Source organism: Sinohyriopsis cumingii, chromosome 6, assembly GCF_028554795.1.
Source record: "Sinohyriopsis cumingii isolate HCF-2022 chromosome 6, ASM2855479v2, whole genome shotgun sequence".
NCBI lineage: Eukaryota > Metazoa > Mollusca > Bivalvia > Unionida > Unionidae > Sinohyriopsis > Sinohyriopsis cumingii.
The window spans coordinates 158,275,766-158,298,591 of NC_142966.1; the positions used below are offsets into that span (position 1 = coordinate 158,275,766).

The 22,826-nt window shown below is 34.4% G+C and overlaps 2 protein-coding genes across 2 annotated transcripts in view; one reads left to right on the forward strand and one right to left on the reverse strand.

Moving 5' to 3' along the window:
• LOC149798370 (cardiolipin-specific deacylase, mitochondrial-like) overlaps positions 1–3,207 on the reverse strand; it is a 47,444-nt gene extending 44,237 nt beyond the window's left edge. The window contains exon 1 of the mRNA XM_089963523.1: positions 2,699–3,207. The gene's annotated coding sequence lies outside the window, so the exon portion shown is untranslated. The remainder of the gene's footprint in view (positions 1–2,698) is intronic.
• A 214-nt stretch (positions 3,208–3,421) lies between these two features.
• LOC149798371 (putative bifunctional dTTP/UTP pyrophosphatase/methyltransferase protein) overlaps positions 3,422–22,826 on the forward strand; it is a 32,489-nt gene continuing 13,084 nt past the window's right edge. The window contains exons 1-4 of the mRNA XM_089963525.1: positions 3,422–3,611; positions 13,059–13,193; positions 13,923–14,032; positions 20,386–20,447. Coding sequence (XP_089819651.1) covers positions 3,522–3,611; positions 13,059–13,193; positions 13,923–14,032; positions 20,386–20,447 — 397 coding nt within the window. The 5' untranslated portion in view covers positions 3,422–3,521. The remainder of the gene's footprint in view (positions 3,612–13,058; positions 13,194–13,922; positions 14,033–20,385; positions 20,448–22,826) is intronic.

The window sequence follows — 22,826 nt, forward strand, 5'->3', positions numbered from 1 at the left end:
GTGCATCTTCGACAAGCATCAATAAGATTAAACCATTGCATTAGCATACATTAAACAATAACTGAATGAACAAATTTAAATAAAAAAAGGATGAACTTTACCTATTAATATATTCTCTTCTAGGATCCACAACAATGCTTCAATCTCAATGTTTATACTTAATTTTGACCTGTCTGTTGAAGAAGGTGATTTTAATATCTGGAAGTCCCTGTACATGTACAGGAAGTAAGCTAATCATTATGATAGATGGCTAGGGCTCACAAAACCCCCAGGCACTCAAAAATTATCTGAGTGTTACTGTAGTAGCAATGACCAATAAGGGAAGTAGCAAATATATCCAGTGCCATGTTTTTGGGTATATTTTATACTGATACACCACCCTTCTTCTACCTTCTGTTGTATTTAAACTTTTGATTGGATATAAAAAATAACAACAAACAGTGATGCTAGAAACATACCTCTAAATATATCTTGCATCTATTCTTCATTCCAAGACTGAGACATCAATTTGTCACAAAAGCAAAATATTCAGAGAATTTTAAAATTACTTATATGCAAGGTCTATTGACTAGTGCTCATTATTTTCATAACAAAAGTATACCAACTAAGACCATTTTAATAAAATTTAATTTACTTTAAGAAGAAAAGCAGTAATTAGTAAAATTCTGCACACTGGGTGATTACAAAACCTGAAAGTGCATACTTTGAATATGGCTTCTCCCATGTAAACCATGTTTTTCGTTTTTCTCAGTTTTCCAAGTCTTGTATCAGCTTGCATTTAGTCATCTTATTACTTGCTCTATAGGGGCCCCGAGTGGCCGAGTGGTCTAAAGCGCTCACCGTTACAGATCACCGCCATCTCACCTCTGTCTGCATGGGTTCGAGTCTCAGATTCGGCCAATATGGGTATGTGAGAAAGCCTGCCAGTAGCTTCTCGTGGGTCGGTGGTTCTTTCCGGGGGTTTTCTGGGTTCTTCCTCCACCATTAATACTGGCCGCCATGTATAGCCTATCTTGTGCTGAAAAATGGCGTTAAGCCCTACAACAACAACAACAACAACTTGCTCTATAATTTTATTTAGATGTTAGATTAATACATGCATGTATCATGACCAGTTGCAGTCAAGCTGACAATATATTTGAGCCAGGCATATCAGTTTTAAAAAACTTGCTCTCAAAGATGGCACCTAGGTATATTTACTACTAAAAATAGTCTCCCCCTATTGGTTATTGCTAAGCAAAGTGACCGATGATGTAATATAGTACTTTCTCTAATACTACCACACATAAAATTATCAATAGGAGCTGTATTTTTCTAAATACTACATCAATTATTTAAACATATTAAATGATATATCAGTAGGAATAAAACAAGAAATATTAACTAGTTTTAATGTAGAGATAAAAGAATGTTTGAAACATTACTTGATAAATGCCTATTAAATACTGCTGTAATCATGATGAATATTTCCATTATTTGTTCTTTACTTTAATTATTCTAAAAACAGAATAAGCTCTTTTTTGAAGAAAATGGACCAGGAATTATTTGCTGTTTGAAGCCAAATTAGGCATAATAAAGTGTTATTTGTTGTGTGTATGCATACCATGAAGGGGCTGGTGATATACATTTTAAACTCTTGAGATTGTACTTCAAAAGAATGTCTTTGCTTAAATAACTGAAAGTAATGATGATAACTTAAAAGACATAGTATATTTAACAGATTTTAGGGGGACAAAATTTACCACTAATCAGAATTTCGAAACAAGAATTTTTAAGTGGCTTCAAAAAATGCCAAAGAAGAAAACATGGAAAATTTGCCAAAATCAAACAGGAAGCTGTACTACCCAAAATACTTCATTTTTAACATTCTACCTCGTTCGAGTTTGCATGGTACAAAGTATTTATTTGTTAGCTAATTTTAAAAATCAAAATTTTAAATGTATGACTTGTATAATTATTTCCAAAATTCTTCAGCACTCTATGCATCACTTCCTTTGGACTTGTAATATGTGGCATTATATATATATATATATATATATATATATATATATATATATATATATATATATATAATTTGGGTGCTGTTTACCTGCAGACCTGGGTTTGAATCTCCGTAGAGTACAATTTAAAAATTCTCCAACCTATCTGATAGTATTATTTGTATTAAACTATTAATTCTGCCTATTATTATCAAGCATTCTTCTATATGAATCCAGGGATAGCACTTTCCTTTCTGTCTGGTGTATATTTATAATTCTCTATAATTAATTCTATATACCTTGATTTCTTTCATATGAATTGGAATGACTGTGTAGATACACAAGAATTAATTACTAGGTCGTCATGTGTCTGCTACACACAAGTGCATATATATAACACTGAGTAACATCATTTTTTAGTGATGTGTGCTTAGTCTTGAGGGAATATGGGCTCGTGTGTGCAGCCAAGGTGATGGGTGCCGTTTACCTGCAGACCTGGGTTCGAATCCCTGCAAAGTATGAATTAAAAATTCTCTAACCTGTATGATACTATTATTTGCATTGGTTTGCATGTAATCCACTTGATTTGTGTTCATTTTAGATAATTGCTTTTATTTAGTTGCATCTGCGACAAGTATCAGTGAGATTAAAACATGGTATCAGCATACATTAAACAATAAATGGACCAACTTAAATACAAAAAAAAGGATGAAAGTTACCTTTTAATATATTCTGTTCTCAGATCCACAACGTTGCACAACATTAATATCGCAGCATTTGACATTCAAAGCAATGACACAATGTCATTCTGAATTTCAATCTGAATTCTTAAACTCAATTTTGACTGTCAGTTCAAGGCGGTGATTTAAATATGTACATGTCCCTGTACATATACAGGAAGTAAGCTAATAATTTATTATTGATGCCCAGGGCTCATATTTAAAACCCGCCAGGCACCCAGACATTAAACACACTTATGCGAGTGTCGATGGAACGCTAATGTGGTCACGTCCATCTTTGCCAATGTCGAGGCAACTCGGCACAGTAGGTTATTCTCTCTTTACACATAAACAGTGATTATATGACCTATTCATTTTCTGAATTTCAGTTTACTCTTGAAATAAAATGATTCGCAAAAGAAGATGCAATCAATTCGGATGGCAACATAGGATAAAATGTCCTTAGTATATACTCGAATTTTAGTTACAGATTTAAAGAATTTTAAACCTCTGACCGGTGCATAGATATGCTGCATTTTACAATTTGATATTTCCACAAATAAAATTTTATTATAAAATTTGAATTAAAAACGTAATATATAATTTTTTAAAAAAAGTTTTGCTGTCTCTCTAGATAATAAAACGTTTTTAAAAATAAAAATTACATATTTCGTAACTAAATTTGTTCAACTATGAAAGAACTCAAACACCGTTTTACTTGTACACGTGTGGGTGTGAAGGTAGATTTGTAGCATCGAAATTATTCATCCGTCATTTTTAGCGTAATTTAAAGTTGTAAGGATTGGTACGTTTTAACCTGGTCATGTTGATGCCGATTATGAAAACGTTGGAGGCACAAAAAATTGTTCTGGCAAGCAGCTCGCCGAGACGTAAAGAAATTCTTGAAAAGATTGTAAGTATATACAACTTGAAAAGCGAATTATCTTTTTTTGACAGTGTTTCTCCGCACCTTTAGTGACAACATTACGTTCATCAAACTTGAGAAAACATTTGATAATCATATAAACAATAAATGTTTACTGGTTTTTCAGTGTGGGCGATATTGTGAAAATTGGGGGCGTTTTTGATTTGAGGCTATTTTGCAATGGGGGTTATGGAGGGGTGGGCTGCAATTTTTCTGTGGGTGTTTTGACCTGTTTCCTTACTGATACAGATACACCCACTCTCCTGTGTCCTCATTTTTCATTGTAGCCATACTCAGCATCTCACCTTGTCTAACATAAAATGAGGGAGAAAATCCCAGTCTATGGTACATTTTTTATGTGATACCAGGTAGAATCCAGAAAATAGGTAATATGATGTAAGCACCTACGAGGAGGAATTTGCAGCATAGTCTGTGTTTTCTCAAACCTTCTTTTAGACACCAAAACAAAAGTCTTACCATCTTAGATTTAAAAAATTAGTTGAATTTTTTGGGGGGCAGGTGTGCTGGTGGTACAGAGATTAGAGAAAACAATTACAAGATCAATAGGTAATTTTATTATTGGATTTATTCAGCATAGTTTGTAAAACAACACAGTGCAAATGTTATGGCTCTATGGTTTTAACAGAAAAGAGCAAACACCAACAAACTTAGTACTATTCAACAAGTTATTTATTTCCTTGAAACAAAGTGAAATCGCAAATAGTCTTTAAAGCTTTGTTTCAAGTTCAAAAGTATAGACCACTCCAAATGAATTCCAGTGGTGTTTTGAATGAATTCCAATCATGAAAATGCTGATGTTCCAGTATCCTGGAATAGTGTTGATGTGCTTACAGTGCTGCTGTATCACAATGATATAATCCAAAATGTCTCTAAATGAATTCACCATAATCCCAAAATGGTGATTTAGTTTGAAAATATTAATGAGCACTTTGTCAGAACACAACTAAAAGACTTAAGATGTTTATTCGGACATAAACAACCCATGTATAAAAACCTAAATCACAATAAAAGGACCAGGATGAGGGTTATCTTCATGGAAATTTCCATTCTGAAAGTGCAATGACTGAATTATGAATATATAAAAAGTTGAAAAATATTATTATAACTCATTTTTTAAAAGTTTATCTCTGAAGTCCAGGAAGAGTAAACAACCTAGTTGAGCATGGAGCTTGCAGTTTTTAATAGGTGCACATCTGAAGTAAGGCCATGTATCCCAAATTACATCCATCAAACATACACCAAAATAAAGGGAATTATAAGTTCTATTAACAATAGTACCAAAGATATACAGTCTTTTTTAAAGAACCACCATAACCAGTGAGGAAAACTTGGGAAATTATTTTTCTTTAAATATTTAATCCTATGCAGATACAAAACTTTAGAGGCCACCTGAAAACCTACATGTAAGTTTGTGTGATTGCTTTCTTTTGTTTTTGCTTATCATCATGCATGATTTTCTCAACCAAATGGTACTGTAACATTAACTTGGATGTTATGCATGAAAGTATGCTAATTATGCATTTTTTGCTTTTTTTTTATACACAGTATGGCTGCTTTCTATGTGCAATAAGCATAATTATGGGGAAATTAGGAGCCCTAGAACATAGGAGTAAAGTCAACTTAAAATTAAAACTGCTGCATTAAGTGAAAGAAAAATTTAGCAAAGATGTTTTTTGATACATTTGTAATAAAATATGGGGAAAAAATTACAACAAAGTAGATTTGCTTTCTTCCATAAACCGGTGCAAGAAGAATTAACAGACTATTACCCTTTGACCTTTTACCTCTGTGAACCCAGCTATGTTCCATCCCTGTTGAAACTGTAAAGTTTGTTGGTGACATCTCAGAAATAATTGGTAGGTTTTGTGTTTCTGTTTTTTAGCATGACATTAGTTGCTATGTTGAGAAAATGCAGTGTGAAGATATTAAGTAGCTAACTTTAATGGGTGTGGGGTTAGGGACCTTGTCTTGTGTGGACTTTGTCTTGTGTGGGACATTGTTTTGTGTGGGACTTTGCTACCAATTAATACTGTACTGTGAAAAACATACATGAGAATTTTTTAAAGGACTGTTTAGATGCTTGTGACTTAAACGCTGTGTCAGCTATAAAACCAAATTTAAATCTTACAGTAATAATACCTACCATCAACTCTCACTTATGAGATGAGTCCAACTACAAACTGCAGAGACCTGGATGTGCCATTGCATAATGTGGGGGCAGATTTGGGTCTGTGCAGTTTATTAAGAATAATCAGAACAAACAACATAGACCCTGATCTGTAAGAACATTATGCTATGACATAATGTTGTGCTGAATAAACTACAATGAATGAAATTGAAGGCATGTGATACCATCTTTGCTACAGAATTTGAGGAAAGTAGGTAGTTGTATAATCTGATACCTCTTGTCACAGATATTTCATGGATTTACATCTAAATAGAAGACACAAAGGAAATTCAAACACCATAAAAAAATTTATTATCAACATCCATAGTGTATGAGCATGGTAAACATTTTTTGAAATGCAACTTTCATTCCAATCTGTTGGCATTACATAAGTGTCAATCGTCATCATTTAGTATGCTTAGAATATGGCACAAATTAATACAGTACATAGTTTTTGTCTAAGGTTATCAATACACAGAAATGTTAAATACGGGCCAAATTAGTATAGTGCATACTTGTTGTCTAAGATTGTCAATACACAAAGTGTTTAATACAGCCCACATTAGAAAAGTGCATACTTGTTGTCTAAGGTTGACAAAACACAAAAATGTGATTTATGGTCCTATTTAGTATAGTAAGTACATGTTGTCAAAGTTTGTTGTAACGTATTTCTGATTTAATCATGTTTATTTTTAATTTAATTGTTTGTCAGTTTTAAACTTTTTATTCTGTTATAGTGTAAATTTTGTCACTAGAGATGATACTTTTTCAGAAAATTGTTTGACCTTGACTGTTAGTTTATAAACACCAGGTGTTGATCTAAATTCTGATCTAGATTCAAAATTAGTAAACAAAGTTCTATTTTATTTTAAAATGATTGGTTGTTGTCAAGGTCATGATAGGACATCATGGGTTAAGAATATGTTTTTTTAATTCAGGGAATAAAATCATTGGTCTAATCAAGGCCATATTCTATGTATGTGATATAAACATGATCATGTGATGCCCTCTCCCCTCTGATTTTGCAACTTGGGGGAATTTTGAAACTCCGTCTTATGATACAATATAATCTTTGTTTAGAGAGAGAATATTCTCAGTTTTGGGCTTTTCATACTGATGTCAAGTTAATTTGCTTGTAGCCAGATTTGAGCTATAATAATTCTTCAGATCAATTGGATTTCAAAAGGATTAATTCTTTATTATCTGGAAAAATTTGAAGAGTGCTCACACAGATTTTGGAAAGACATTGTTTACAAGTTTAATTTGGATTTCCAATAATGGAGTGCCATTATTTGTATTTCTACAAGGAACTGTAGATAAGCACAGTACTGACTACAGCATATGTCATTGTCATCCATCTTGGATTTTCCATCAGGATTTGAACTTGAAATTATTAGAACATTTATTACTATGACTTTTGCAATTTAATTCGTGGATTATTCTTGGATTTGATTCTTGAAACCGTAAGTTCTTTTCCTTTTTTCATTATTACAGAATTTTCTAGGAAAATAAATTATTTATTAAATTTTAGAAAGCTTGTTGTTTTCACTCTTTCAGTGTTACTGTTTATTCGAGCCTAAACACATAACATTGTCAATATACAAAAATGTTAAAAAATTGATTTTTGATAAAGGTATTGGTCTACAAATTATTTTGTAGCCAGAAAACCAGTTTTTTTTTACGGGAGAATACTACTAAAAGTTTTGAGATGCATTCGTTGGCTACTAAATGGATTTTAGAAAATGTTCAGTATTAATTTCAGTTTGTGTGCTATACTTGACAACAAAATATTTGCTTTTTTGTATCCTGAGAAAAATGTTACATTGTGTAAAGAGGATATTTTCAAAGTGAACATTAAATTTACAGACTTAGTCTGTGCTTACCACGTAGTCACTCTTAAGCAAAATTTGTCAGTGAAAAGTACAGGTATAATTAAGTCAGAATGAGTACTGTATCACTGTATCACAACCCATTCTGTCATGCCAATATATTCAATTTTTGCCAAATGATATTACCAAACTAATGAAACATTTAAATCCAGACAAAATCAGTTAATTTATTGCGAAACAGGTAAGTGTGGAAATGGCATTTGTTATACTGTACCGGTGATATTTATAACAAGACATCTGTCAAGGGAATGGTAGTAAGAAATGTCTTTCCCATGTTAAAAAATGGGGGTGGTCATCCCCATCAACATATCACCCTTGTTCACCTTTTTGTTTACCCTGTACAGTCATGGAACATATTGTAGTTCATTATCTTTGTAAAATACTTAAATGATAGTAGAATAATGGTTTTGCAAAGCAAGACAAAGCAAAAAACACAATTTGTCATGTGGGTTGTAGACATTATGTAGTCAGCTACAAAAGATAAGCAAACAAACTTGACAGTTTTTGATTTCAGTGAAGACTTCAGCAAAGTAAACCATGAAAAATGTATTCATAAGTTCCACTTTTATGGAATCAACAACCTTCTTAAATGATTGAATCTTTTCTAATTGGTAGATTGCAGAAGGCTGTACTGGAAGGTTTTGATTCATTTTTGAAGTGCCTGTGACTTTTGGGGTTCTCCAATGATAAGTCTCGGGTCCTATACTTTTTATGGTTTATGCCAAGGATCAGGGGTTCTCTAATGACCAGTCCTTGGCCCAGTACTATTTCTGATTTTTATGTATGATCTGCCAAATACTATAACTTAATAGCTCAGATTCATTACTGGTGATAGTACCATATATTTAACAAAAATCAGATAATTGACACTTTAAAATGATTTAAATGGCATTAAGTTAAGGAAAAGGAGTGGAAAATAGAATTTAATCATGGAAAAGGTACAATCCTTCAAGGTACTGCAGCAAGAAACAGTATACTGCATCCACAAAATACTACTGCCATGGATATCTTTTGCACATTCCTCTTCATGGAAACTATTTAGGTGTCAATATTTTCAATAATCTCTCTTGGGAAGTTTCATGTTGATAACATTAATTAATAAGTAAAAGTTAGAACTGAGAGAAATAGCCATTAAAACCTTGGTAAGAAAATGGAATATTATTCAAATATTTGGCACCCAAATTCTAAAAAATATCTAAAAAACATAGAACAGATTCAGAGACATGCCACATGCTGGGCTATGGATGTCCAAAATGCTGGGTAGGCATGGTTGATGGACTCTAACAGAGACAGTCAAATGCGTGTCCAGTTTTACAGAATTGTACAGGTTCATGTATATGGCCTCGTGGCAAATCCAATGCAAACATACATAAAATTAAAGAACAGACTTTCAATATACAACCTTTGCATGATTTATAGACCATTTCATATTATTAAAGACCGAAGTTCTCCTTGTTACCAGAGGAAATATTTGGATGGACTTTAAGTCCAGAACATACTGGCCTAGAGTGTATAAATCATGCAATGGAATTTTTAACACATCAAACCATAATAATTTTTTAGGTGTCTTTACATGTTTTAATAACCTATTATCTTAACCTGTATATGTTATCATAACCTATTATCATAAACTGTAAGTCTTTTAACACTAACATTTTAACAGTATTAAAAATTCTTATTATTTTAAACATATCTCTGATTTTCTTGTTGACTTTCTTACTATCAAGCCCAGACATGCGAGTTAATAAAGATTTATGAAATGTGAAGAGAGAAAAAAGCTTTATTTTCATAATATGTCTCTATTATGTTAAGATTTCTTTAATATTAAAAAAAATGGATGCAAATTCTATATTCAGAGATTTAAAGCAAGCATCAATATTTGGAGGTTGTTCATATAAAACTACTTTAAACCCACATTTAGCTATTATACCCAGGTAAAATCCTACCATAATAGATAGTATACCCCAGTAAAATCCTACCATAATAGCTATTATACCCAGGTAAAATCCTACCATAATAGATATTATAACCCGGTAAAATCCTACCATAATAGCTATTATACCCAGGTAAAATCCTACCATAATAGATATTATACCCTGGTAAAATCCTACCATAATAGCTATTATACCCAGGTAAAATCCTACCATAATAGCTATTATACCTAGGTAAAATCTTACCATAATAGCTATTATACCCAGGTAAAATCCTACCATAAGAGCTATTATACCCAGGTAAAATCGTACCATAATAGCTAATATACCCAGGTAAAATCCTACCATAATAGTTATTATACCCAGGTAAAATCTTACCATAATAGCTTTCTTTTAAAATTTTAATATATTCTCAACAAGATCTATATATTTAATGCCACAGGGGAGAAAAGAGTGTAGTTGGTCTGATACTCAAACCAGGGGCACCGTTTGAGCAATCCAAGCAAATATACACAGTTGACTCCAGTGCAACACTGCACATGCACACACACACACACACACATAATGCTTTCAGAGACATATTCCTGTGTTTCTATCATACCACTATGTAGATGCACAGATCCTCACTCTCCTCTCCAGTACCTTTTGGTTGAAATGTGTCCCCACTCTCCAGTACTTTTTGGTTGAAATGTATCCCCACTTTCAAGTACCTTTTAGTTGAAATGAGTCCCCACTCTCCAGCACTTTTTGGTTGCAGTGTATCCCCACTTTCAAGTACCTTTTGGTTGAAATGTGTCCCCACTCTCCAGTACTTTTTGGTTGAAATGTATCCCCACTTTCAAGTACCTTTTAGTTGAAATGAGTCCCCACTCTCCAGTACCTTTTGGTTGAAATGTATCCCCACTTTCAAGTACCTTTTGGTTGAAATGAGTCCCCACTCTCCAGTACCTTTTGGTTGAAATGTATCCCCACTCTCCAGTACTTTTTGGTTGAAATGTATCCCCACTTTCAAGTACCTTTTGGTTGAAATGAGTCTCCTGTATCTTTTGGTTGAAATTTTTCCCCACTCTCCAGTACCTTTTGGTTGAAATGTATCCCCACTTTCAAGTACCTTTTAGTTGAAATGAGTCCCCACTCTCCAGTACCTTTTGGTTGAAATGTATCCCCACTCTCCAGTACTTTTTGGTTGAAATGTATCCCCACTTTCAAGTACCTTTTGGTTGAAATGAGTCTCCAGTACCTTTTGGTTGAAATGTGTCCCCACTCTCCAGTACCTTTTGGTTGAAATGTATCCCCACTTTCAAGTACCTTTTAGTTGAAATGAGTCCCCACTCTCCAGTACCTTTTGGTTGAAATGTGTCCCAACTCTCCAGTACCTTTTGGTTGAAATGTATCCCCACTTTCAAGTACCTTTTAGTTGAAATGAGTCCCCACTCTCCAGTACCTTTTGGTTGAAATGTGTCCCAACTCTCCAGCACCTTTTGGTTGAAATGTATCCCCACTCTCCAGTACCTTTTGGTTGAAATGTATCCCCACTCTCCAGTACCTTTTGGTTGAAATGTATCCCCACTCTCCAGTACCTTTTGATTGAAATGTGTCCTCATAGTGAGCATTAGATATCACAGGAAATAAAACTGAATAACAGATTTGATTTTATATTGTTTAATTGTGACATTTGGTGCTTTTGGAGGGATAACACTGTTATCATGAGTTTGACTTTAATAGGTCAGCATGATCATGGATAATGAGACAGTGAGATGTATCTGTAAAGGCAAGGAGGAATGTGCCACAGGAATGAGTCAGGTACATTGGTTGACATTGTTTTTCAAGACCACTACCATTTGTATTTGTTTATAAGACAAGTTCAACTGCAAACTGAACAGACCCAGATCTGCTGTTGTATAATGCTTAAGCAGATCTGGGTCTGTGCAGTTTGTTAGGGTAATCAGTAGAACAACATATACCCTGATCTGCAGACACGTTATGCTAATGCAGATCAGAATCTTTGTTGTTTGTAGTTTGAGTCGATTTATAAGCAGGTAAATATGGTAGTTAAGGTAGAGAACTGGTTGCCAGTCTGAGCATTTTAAGTGTGGTATAGTGTCTTTTGAAACCATCCTTCTCCATGCATTTCATTTCAAACAATATTTGTTATCAGATATTCCAAAACTCATGGTTAATGGTACTGTTATGATGATCCAAATACATGGTGACATATTAAATGTTATCATATGCTATTTAATATACATCTGAAAATATAAGATGGGGCTAACACCATACTAAGCTGGTTGCTCTACACATAGGGGAGAGCAGAGTACAGCAACCTCCTAAAAACTAGCTGAAGTGGTAAAGTGCCTGTCTAGAATTAAGGAGGTCCTAGGTTAAGGCCAGCCACAGTATTCTTTCTGGTGAAGTGAAAATTTCATTATTTTTTTGTTTGGCTCTGCTAGTTATAGACCAGAAAAGTTCATAGGATGGCCTTCTGCCCCTCATCTGTCTGCTGGTATAGAGTGCCAGACAGGAAATCCAATGGTTGCAGGTTCAATACCTGCCAGGCTAGTCTGGCTCAGCTGGCACAGTTTGACCTTGGGAAAGACACTTGGCTCTCTCTTCCTCAGCATGATATATCCACTAATGTGTTCAAAGTGTGATAGAAACTAACAAAAGCAAAATAAACTGTCCATCTGCTAGTACAAGTTTATTATTACTACTCCTAAACTACTTGGAGGAATCCAATGGATTGAGTGGTTGTAATTGAAAATTATGCTGCTTAGACATCCAATATGGACTCTATAGTGGCCAGCTAGAAACGTTTGCTATTGTTACTTCTTCAGAACAGATGGTCATAATAACATGGGGGTTTTCATAGAAGGACTTGTGGAGCCTAATTGGTCCTAAATGAAAACAGTGTGGGTCTGATAGCGAGTATTGCTTCCATGGCAGCCATTTTGAAAATCTTGTCACTATGTTATCACTGTTCCACCTGAATGGAAAGTCATATTGACTTAGAGCTTCAACTACAAGACTTCTTATAGCATCTAGTTTGACCTAAATGAAAATGCTGCCAATTTGACCATCTTATTATTGTTACTTTTGGATGGATGGTCATATTCACATGTAATTTTAACCAAAAGACTTTTTACCATGTCTAGTTGGTCCTAAAGGAAAATGGTACTGATCTAACATCCAATAGTAGTTAGTTATCTTGAAGATCTTGTTATTGCTCAAGATTATTAGATGGTTTCAACACTCAGAAAATAAAAAGAGAACCTATTTTATTATGAATTCCTGGAAATTCTTTTCAGTCAGCAGAACATCATTCCAAATGAGGAATGTTCCATGACACGTGTTCTGAATATACCAGATTTTTGAAGAAAATGATGGACAAGAATTCTATTGTATATTCTGTTATGGATTTCCTTTTCAGGGATTGAAGTTTGATATTATCAAGTCAAATTTTGAAGAAAATCTAAACAAGGCAGATTTTTCTAGTCCCCTAGAATATGTGAAAGAGACAGCAAAGCAGAAAACACTAGAAGTAGCGAGGCAGCTTTATTCTAAGGTAATTTGAATTAGTCTTTGTGTGCTGAAGATATATTGCAATCATTAATTTGACATTCTAAAAAATGTTATGAATAAAACTTATAAATTATGATTTCCTCATAGCTGGTAGGATTGGAAGAGGGAATGCACCAGGTGACACTTAACCCCATTTGGCCTGCAAAATAAAGCTTTTTCAATTGCTGAAAACATAGTTTTAAAAAAGCCATTGTTTTTGGGCTCAGTCCCACAGCCTGTCTTTGCAACTTAATTTCAGCTTGAGGCCTATATATAAAAAATGAGTCTTTTCTTGAAATATTTATTGCCATGATTTATGGCGATATTCTGATATCTTCTATCTGTTGGTCTGTCCATCTGTCCCTTAATACATATAAACTGCAAGGTGGAAATTCATGAAATTTTGTAGGTATGGATCCCTTAGGATAACTATCTATAAAAGAGGTATCATCCTTGGCTTCTGCCCATGGGATTCCTGTGATGGGGTCAAAGGTCAGATGTACAAAATTTAAATTACAATGACATTTTCAAATATTTTCTGAGCAGAGTTAATAAATTTAATCAGACATCAAATATTTGATAGATTTTACATTATATCACTGGGTCACTGTCTGAAGGTGGGATTGAGTGCCAGGGAAGAGTATGGAAGGGGGTGGTGTGGAATGTGCAGTAAAAAAGCATGCGGTTAGTTATGGTGAGCCACTGCAGTTGTTCTAGTTTAATTTTCTTTCAGCCTGTTTCTCCCCCAGATCTGATAATTGGGGCTGATACAATCGTTACACTTGATGGAGATGTCATAGAGAAGCCGAGTTCTGTTGAACATGCCTGTCAAATGTTGGCTAGGTAACAAATCATTTTAAAGAAGAACAAAACGTAAAAGTTATTACTGCTGTAGTACAGTCAGAAAACAGTTAGCTTTAAACAGATTTCTATAGTTTAGTCACGTTTTTGTTTATTATGAAATGTGTTGTTATAAATACATACCATATATTTATGACCTCTCATGGCAGAGGTAGGGCACTTCATGTTAATGCTTTTCCGTTGAAATTTGGGGTCATCCTAAATATTCCTAATTTGGGTTCATCCTAAATGTTCCTAATTTGTGGTCATCCTGAATGTTCCTAATTTGGGGTCATCCTAAATGTTCCTAATTTGGGGTCATCCTGAATGTTCCTAATTTGGGGTCATCACAAATGTTCCTAATTTAGGGTCATCCTGAATGTTCCTAATTTGGGGTCATCCTAAATGTTCCTAATTTGGGGTCATCCTGAATATTCCTAATTTGGGGTCATCCTGAACGTTCCTAATTTGTGGTCATCCTGAATGTTCCTAATTTGTGGTTATGCTGAATGTTCCTAATTTAGGGTCATCCTAAATGTTCCTAATTTGGGATAAATTTGTGGTCATCCTGAATGTTCCTAATTTGTGGTCATCCTGAATGTTCCTAATTTTGGGGTCATCCTGAATGTTCCTAATTTTGGGGTCATCCTGAATGCTCCTAATTTGGAGTAAATTTGGGGTCATCCTGAATGTTCCTAATTTGGGGTCATCCTGAATGTTCCTAATTTAGGGTCATCCTAAATGTTCCTAATTTGGGGTCATCCTGAATGTTCCTAATTTGGGGTCATCCTGAATGTTCCTAATTTTGGGGTCATCCTGAATGTTCCTAATTTTGGGGTCATCCTGAATGCTCCGAATTTAGGGTCATCCTAAATGTTCCTAATTTGGAGTAAATTTGGGGTCATCCTGAATGTTCCTAATTTGGGGTCATCCTGAATGCTCCTAATTTAGGGTCATCCTAAATGTTCCTAATTTGGAGTAAATTTGGGGTCATCCTGAATGTTCCTAATTTGGGGTCATCCTGAATGTTCCTAATTTGGAGTAAATTTGGGGTCATCCTGAATGTTCCTAATTTGGGGTCATTCTGAATGTTCCTAATTTGGGGTCATCCTGAATGTTCCTAATTTGGGGTCATCCTGAATGTTCCTAATTTGGGGTCATCCTGAATGTTCCTAATTTGGAGTCATCCTGAATGTTCCTAATTTGGGGTCATCCTGAATGTTCCTAATTTGGAGTACATTTGGGGTCATCCTGAATGTTCCTAATTTGGAGTAAATTTGGGGTCATCCTGAATGTTCCTAATTTAGGGTCATCCTAAATGTTCCTAATTTAGGGTCATCCTGAATGTTCCTAATTTTGGGGTCATCATGAATGCTCCTAATTTGGGGTCATCCTGAATGTTCCTAATTTGGGATCATCCTAAATGTTCCTAATTTGGGGTCATCCTAAATGTTCCTAATTTGGAGTAAATTTGGGGTCATCCTGAATGTTCCTAATTTGGGGTCATCCTGAATGTTCCTAATTTGGGGTCATCCTGAATGTTCCTAATTTGGGGTCATCCTGAATGTTCCTAATTTAGGGTCATCCTAAATGTTCCTAATTTAGGGTCATCCTGAATGTTCCTAATTTTGGGGTCATCATGAATGCTCCTAATTTGGGGTCATCCTGAATGTTCCTAATTTATGGTCATCCTAAATGTTCCAAATTTAGGGTCATCCTGAATGTTCCTAATTTTGGGGTCATCATGAATGCTCCTAATTTGGGGTCATCTTGAATGCTCCTAATTTGGGGTCATCCTGAATGTTCCTAATTTGGGGTCATCCTGAATGTTCCTAATTTGGAGTAAATTTGGGGTCATCCTGAATGTTCCTAATTTGGGGTCATCATGAATGCTCCTAATCATTGTTTCAGGAATATTGTGGTGTTATTTGTACAAAAAGGTAAATATACCAAATATTTTTGATCTGCAGTAATGAGTCTGCTACAATTAAATATAGCTAAATCAAGAAATTGAGCTGAAAATGTCTTCAGGTTCTCGCATGCTCTGGTGGGACCACTTTTCTGATGTCTGAAATATGCAGATTTTTAGTTTACCTTGTCATGATGTCACTTGAGCTTATAGAATGGCCCAGCATCTTTCATGTATCATAAATTGTGTATTGTGCATCCATCGGGAGTCCATATTTCTGATTCAGTTTTTTTATCAAACTTGGAATATAGGTTAATGTCATCAAAATATCAGATGAACTGTGGTAAACATACACTTATTACCATATATATTCATGTATAAGCCAAAAATTTAGGAAATAATAAAAGCCTGGAAGAAGGGGGTGGTTGGCTTATCCACAGGCCAGGGTCTGAACTTTAAGATTTTTAAGTTTGTTTGTTGACTGGCCTAATGGATGTAAATATTGGGACACAAGAAAATACTTTTTTTTCTCCATTTCCTACAACTTATATGCATATTAAAAAAAATACATTTTCAGTGTCCCAACACCTTGCATGTGCATTTTTTCTGATTTCTCCAACATGACAATCATGGTTTGTGTTTACCCAGGAGACCAGGCTGTACTATAATGAATAGTATTTACAGAGTGCAAATCATGCTTAGCGTCATTTAAATCCTTGTTTATTCCCAAAAATATTTGATGCAGATTTTGTTTCATTCATTGTGTCTACCAAATTGCATTCTTCCAGATGACATTTCAGCTAGATGTACATAACTGTTCATTTACATTGCTCCACACACTCAACGAGTTAAAAGTTTTCATTGGTATAAAGCAATCCTAAAATTGTGATAATCTTTATGAAAAGGTAGACATGTTTAATTGTACAAAGCACATAACCAGCATCTATTCACATAACTGTTATTTGTTCATGAAAGAATAGTAATTATAAAGGCTAAAATTCTTAATATAGATCCACTAAGATCTTCATTGATCTGTTTTACTTTTTGTGTTTTGCCTGAACAAAATTATAATTTTCCACACACTGGAAAGCTGGTGTCAGCATCTCCTTTGTTTATAATTGGTGGAATTGTCTTTTGTTTTCTGACAGCAATCCAGGCCAGTTATCATTAAAATGCTTAAACTGGCTTGGGTAAAGAGGAAATTTTGACCAGCAGCTATACCAGTACTTTTATGTGTAATTGCCTTTCACTCCGTAATATTAGCAAGATTATGGTAGCTGTATAAAACAGGGTGTAAGGTTGCTTACATCAAAGCAAGCTGCAACTCAGATTTTACAGTATTACAATAATTCTCAAAACATTATTTATGAAACTTGATTATTATATTTGCAGATATTTAAATTTAGTGCTGTAGTGCCTATGATTCAAATCCAAGGGGTGTACTTCATTTAGCGGGATGTACTTAATTCAGCATAAGCTCCAACCTTCAGTGTACATGCAGTGGAGCCATTATGTAAATATGCTCACTAGCCTAAATGCGAGCAATGAACCAAACACTATTATTGTTCATTGTTGTTATGCTGGAAGCACATTTTACTGAGTTAGGTATTTACAATTTCATGGCAAAATAAAAACGCAATTACTGGTGCACTGATACGAACTTCTAATGCAATAACACATAAAGAAGTAATAATTACCAGAGACAAAAGTGAAGGCACTGTTATAGCAACTTGCAAATGCTCAATTCTCATCATTGTCCAATCAAATTATAAACAAATCTGAATTAGTAGAAACAATAAGAAAACAGAAAATTATATAAACTTATTGATTTTAAAACAAAGATATATAAACTAATAACATTTACAAGTAATAATCATACATGCCAACCGAGAGAGAGGTATACACATAAGTTTTGATAATATAAGTTTGCCTAAATAAATGCATTTAGAGCTTACCACGTGCATCTTGTGATGATGTCTTGGACTTGTTGATCGGCTTATGCATGGGTCATGCACTTTTTAATGTTTAGACTTATGTATATTTGATTTAATTTAATTGTTTGTTTGTTATTTTAATTTTTTTAAAATTCCATTACATGCTGTTGTAATGTAACTTTATTTACTGGATTTGACTTTTTCCATAAATTCAGTTTTACTTGACTGTTTTTCATAAACATAATAATACAAACTTTGTATCTAATGCTGACCTAGTTCCTGACCTTGATTCAGAATAAGTAATAGTTGAAGTAAACAACTTTAAAAAAAAATTTTAAACTTCTTTCGTAGAGTAAGATTCCAAAGTGAAATCGAGGCCTTACTGGGAGTACGTGATGTTAGGCATGTAAAAAGCTTCTATCTTGTTCTAGAAACATGACCATGTGACCCTTATCTGGGCATCTGTTTTGCGCCTTAAATTAGTGTATAACTGTTTTCTATAGAGAATTGGGCAGTCGGGCTTTAAATCATTGACATTAAAGGTGTTTTGTTGTGACCAGTTTGAGTTGAATTTTTTAATTTTTCTTCAAATTATTTGGATTCTAAGGTTATTTTTCCCTGGGAATACTTGTGATCTAAATTGATTCTTGGATAAGGACAGTTATCAAAATTTACACAGAATTCAAACACTGGAATATTATTTTCAGTATGATGCTGACCACAGCATACATCATTGCCTTCCATTTTGGATTTCATCAGGATTCGAACTCAGTTTCATTGGGACTTTTTATTACTAGGACTTTTATTTGTTTAATTCTTGGATTATTTTTGGATTTGATTTGTAGAACCGTAATTTCTTTTTCTCATTTTTACCTTGTTTTTCTAGGGAAATAAAATATTTGTTAAATTTTACAAAGCTTGTTGTCAACACTCTTTTCTTGTTGCTGTTTTAAAGAGCCTAGAACGTAACAATACCTATTTAGTTTGGGGGCTCAGATTATATGCGAATGAGCTTATACACGAGTATATACTGTTGGTATTCTCGCATTTAATGGCTATGCTTGTTACTCCAGTGGAAGCCAAATTTCTGATCTGATTTTGATCAAATTTGAAATGTGTGATTATGTCATCAAAATCTTGGATTGGTTCAATAATGAGCAAGATCCACACAGACTGTTAAGGTATTCTTGGTTCAAATTGGCTGAATCAATCTGACCAACCTGGATGTTGTATTTCTGATCCTATTTTGAACAATTATGGGACACATGTCTATATCCTTAAGATCTTATTGAATTTTGATAATGATCAGGATCCGTGTATTTTAACGAGATAGTCTTGCATCTGATTGGCTGGGCATATTTCCACTCTGGATGCCATCATTCTAATCTGATTTTGATTAAAGTTGGCATAAGGGCTTACACTATCAGGATCTTGGACAATATCAAAAGTGAATATAGGATCCACATCTGATTGAATGAGCTATTTTTTTTCTTTTAATTTTAGTTGGCACGATATAGCCATTTCTGAACTGAAGTGCTGTTAAAGCCTACTGCACATACATTGATCTGATTTTGGTCAAATTTCTGTTAAAGGCTGTATTAATGAGATACCTTGCTGTATTAATGAGATACCTTGCTGTACTAATGAGATACCTTGCTATATTAATGAGATATCTTGCTGTATTAATGAGATATCTTGCTGTATTAATGAGATACCTTGCTGTATTAATGAGACACCTTGTTTCGGAGCTTGTTACCTCTATAGGTCTGAAGACAATGTTTCTCACTGACTTTGATCATGAACAAGAAACTTTGTACATTAGTTATGCCATTATCTTTAGAACATATTTTTTCTTCAGGATATATTAAAATCAGTAAAATCACTATGCAGTAAAGTTTTGGAGATAGTTATCTAGGTTGTTTTCTTACAATACCACATAACCCTGCTTAGCAAAATGGTCAACTATTAAGTTATGCAAGCTAGGTGTGCGATATCATGCCAACTTTGGTATAATTACAGATCTAGCCCAGTCTCACATAATTTCTGTACATTTCTCATAAAGTTTAGATTTTATAATGCTTATAATACAACTGGAAATTTTGGGATTTTTGTCAAAAATGGAAGAAAGGATGAAAAATAACTCACTTGATTGAAAATTGTTCACCTGGGGAAAAAACCTGATTGTTTAAAAAGAAGAGCTGAGGATTTTTTTTAAACAATTGAGGATAATCTTAAATTTTCCTCAGAGATAAAACAAAACTCTTTATGGAATAATCCAAGATATTATCACTGTATGTTGATTCTTAATGCATGCAGATTATTCATTGAAACATTCATTGCTGCCAACCAAACAAAAAGTATATTCAGAGATTTTAATTTGAGTAAGGCATTTTGAGATGTATGGTGAAATTGTGTCCTGTTTTGGTGAACTCTGGCATAGGACCACTCACTGTAAGGTGTTTTATAGAATCAATGGAAACATTCTTTGTCTGTTTCTTTTTAATTATTTTTAGGTACAGCAACAGGACCCATGCTGTCATCACAGGAGTCATTCTGGTCACACCAAATAAGAATGGTAACATACTCTTCCCTCTTCTGGCTTTGTTACATACAGCAATGACCAAAATGAGACAGTTGTAAAACTATGTCGTTTTTGTCTGCATGGTTTGTTTTTGATCGTAATTTGTACAAAAAATTATTGTGTTTACTTATGACCTCCAGTATGTGACTGGTGCATGATATTTGTAAAATATATGTAAAATTTACAGAACAGATCACAAAAACTGATCATTTCGTACTTTCACTGTAAAGTTGGAAGATACAAGGGTTAAAATTATGAATACGATAAACCATATTTTACTGCAAGTGGGTGGTCCTTTTGGAGTCATAGTATCACAGCAAGAGACTGACAGTCGTGCTCATGGAGTACAAATTTTGTTGTTGTTTGGAAATACTTACAAATAAAATATACTCATGACTGACCACTGAAACGTAAAATGATACTTTTAGCTAGCATTCCTCAGATTTAAAAGAATGAAGAAATATGTATCCTTTTTAGTTTGATCACTGAACATCCAAATAGAAGTTAGTGAGAGAGAGTCCATTAAAGACTGGCAGTCAGGTCTACACACTGCAAATGGATCTGTGTCAGTCAGTGACTAGATATTTTGATTGCATAATACAGTGCTTTAAAGACTGGCAGTCGGATCTGCACAATACAAATGGATCTGTGTCAGTCTGTGTCTAGATATTTTGATTGCATAATACAGTGCTGTAAAGATTGGCAGTCAGGTCTACACAATACAAATGGATCTATGTCTAGATATTTTGATTGCATAATACAGTGCTGTAAAGATTGGTGGTCAGGTCTACACATTACAAATGGATCTGTGTGAGTCAGTGTTGTTTGATATTTTGATTGCATAATACAGTGCTGTAAAGACTGGTAGTCAGGTCTACACAGAGCAAATGGATCTCTGTGAATCAGTGTCTGGATATTTTGATTGCATAATACACTGCTGTAAAGACTGGCAGTCAGGTCTACACAGAGCAAATGGATCTGTGTGAGTCAGTGTCTGGATATTTTGACTGCATAATACAGTGCTGTAAAGACTGGCAGTCAGGTCTACACAGAGCAAATGGATCTGTGTCAGTCAGTGTCTATATATTTTGATTGCATAATACAGTGCTGTAAAGACTGGCAGTCAGGTCTACACAGAGCAGATGGATCTGTGTGAGTCAGTGTCTGGATATTTTGATTGCATAATACAGTGCTGTAAAGACTGGCAGTCAGGTCTACACATTACAAATGGATCTGTGTGAGTCAGTGACTAGATATTTTGATTGCATAATACAGTGCTGTAAAGATTGGCAGTCAGGTCTACACATTACAAATGGATCTGTGTCAGTCTGTGTTGTTTGATATTTTGATTGCATAATACAGTGCTGTAAAGATTGGCAGTCAGGTCTACACATTACAAATGGATCTGTGTGAGTCAGTGACTAGATATTTTGATTGCATAATACAGTGCTGTAAAGATTGGCAGTCAGGTCTACACATTACAAATGGATCTGTGTCAGTCTGTGTTGTTTGATATTTTGATTGCATAATACACTGCTGTAAAGATTGGCGGTCAGGTCTACACATTACAAATGGATATGTGTGAGTCAGTGACTAGATATTTTGATTGCATAATACAATGCAGTAAAGACTGGCAGTCAGGTCTACACATTACAAATGGATCTGTGTGAGTTAGTGACTAGATATTTTGATTGCATAATACAGTGCTGTAAAGATTGGCAGTCAGGTCTACACATTACAAATGGATCTGTGTCAGTCTGTGTCTAGATATTTTGATTGCATAATACAGTGCTGTAAAGACTGGCAGTCAGGTCTACACAGTGCAAATGGATCTGTGTCAGTCTGCGTTGTTTGATATTTTGATTGCATAATACAGTGCTGTAAAGACTGGTGGTTAGGTCTACACATTACAAATGGATCTGTGTGAGTCAGTGTCTAGATATTTTGATTGCATAATACAGTGCTGTAAAGACTGGTGGTTAGGTCTACACATTACAAATGGATCTGTGTCAATCTGTGTCTAGATATTTTGACTGCATAATACAGTGCTGTAAAGACTGGCAGTCAGGTCTACACAATACAAATGGATCTGTGTGAGTCAGTGTCTAGATATTTTGATTGCATAATACAGTGCTGTAAAGACTGGTGGTTAGGTCTACACATTGCAAATGGATCTGTGTGAGTCAGTGTCTAGATATTTTGATTGCATAATACAGTGCTGTAAAGACTGGCAGTCAGGTCTACACATTACAAATGGATCTGTGTCAGTCAGTGTCTAGATATTTTGATTGCATAATACAGTGCTGTAAAGACTGGCAGTCAGGTCTGCACAATACAAATGGATCTGTGTCAGTTAGTGTCTAGATATTTTGA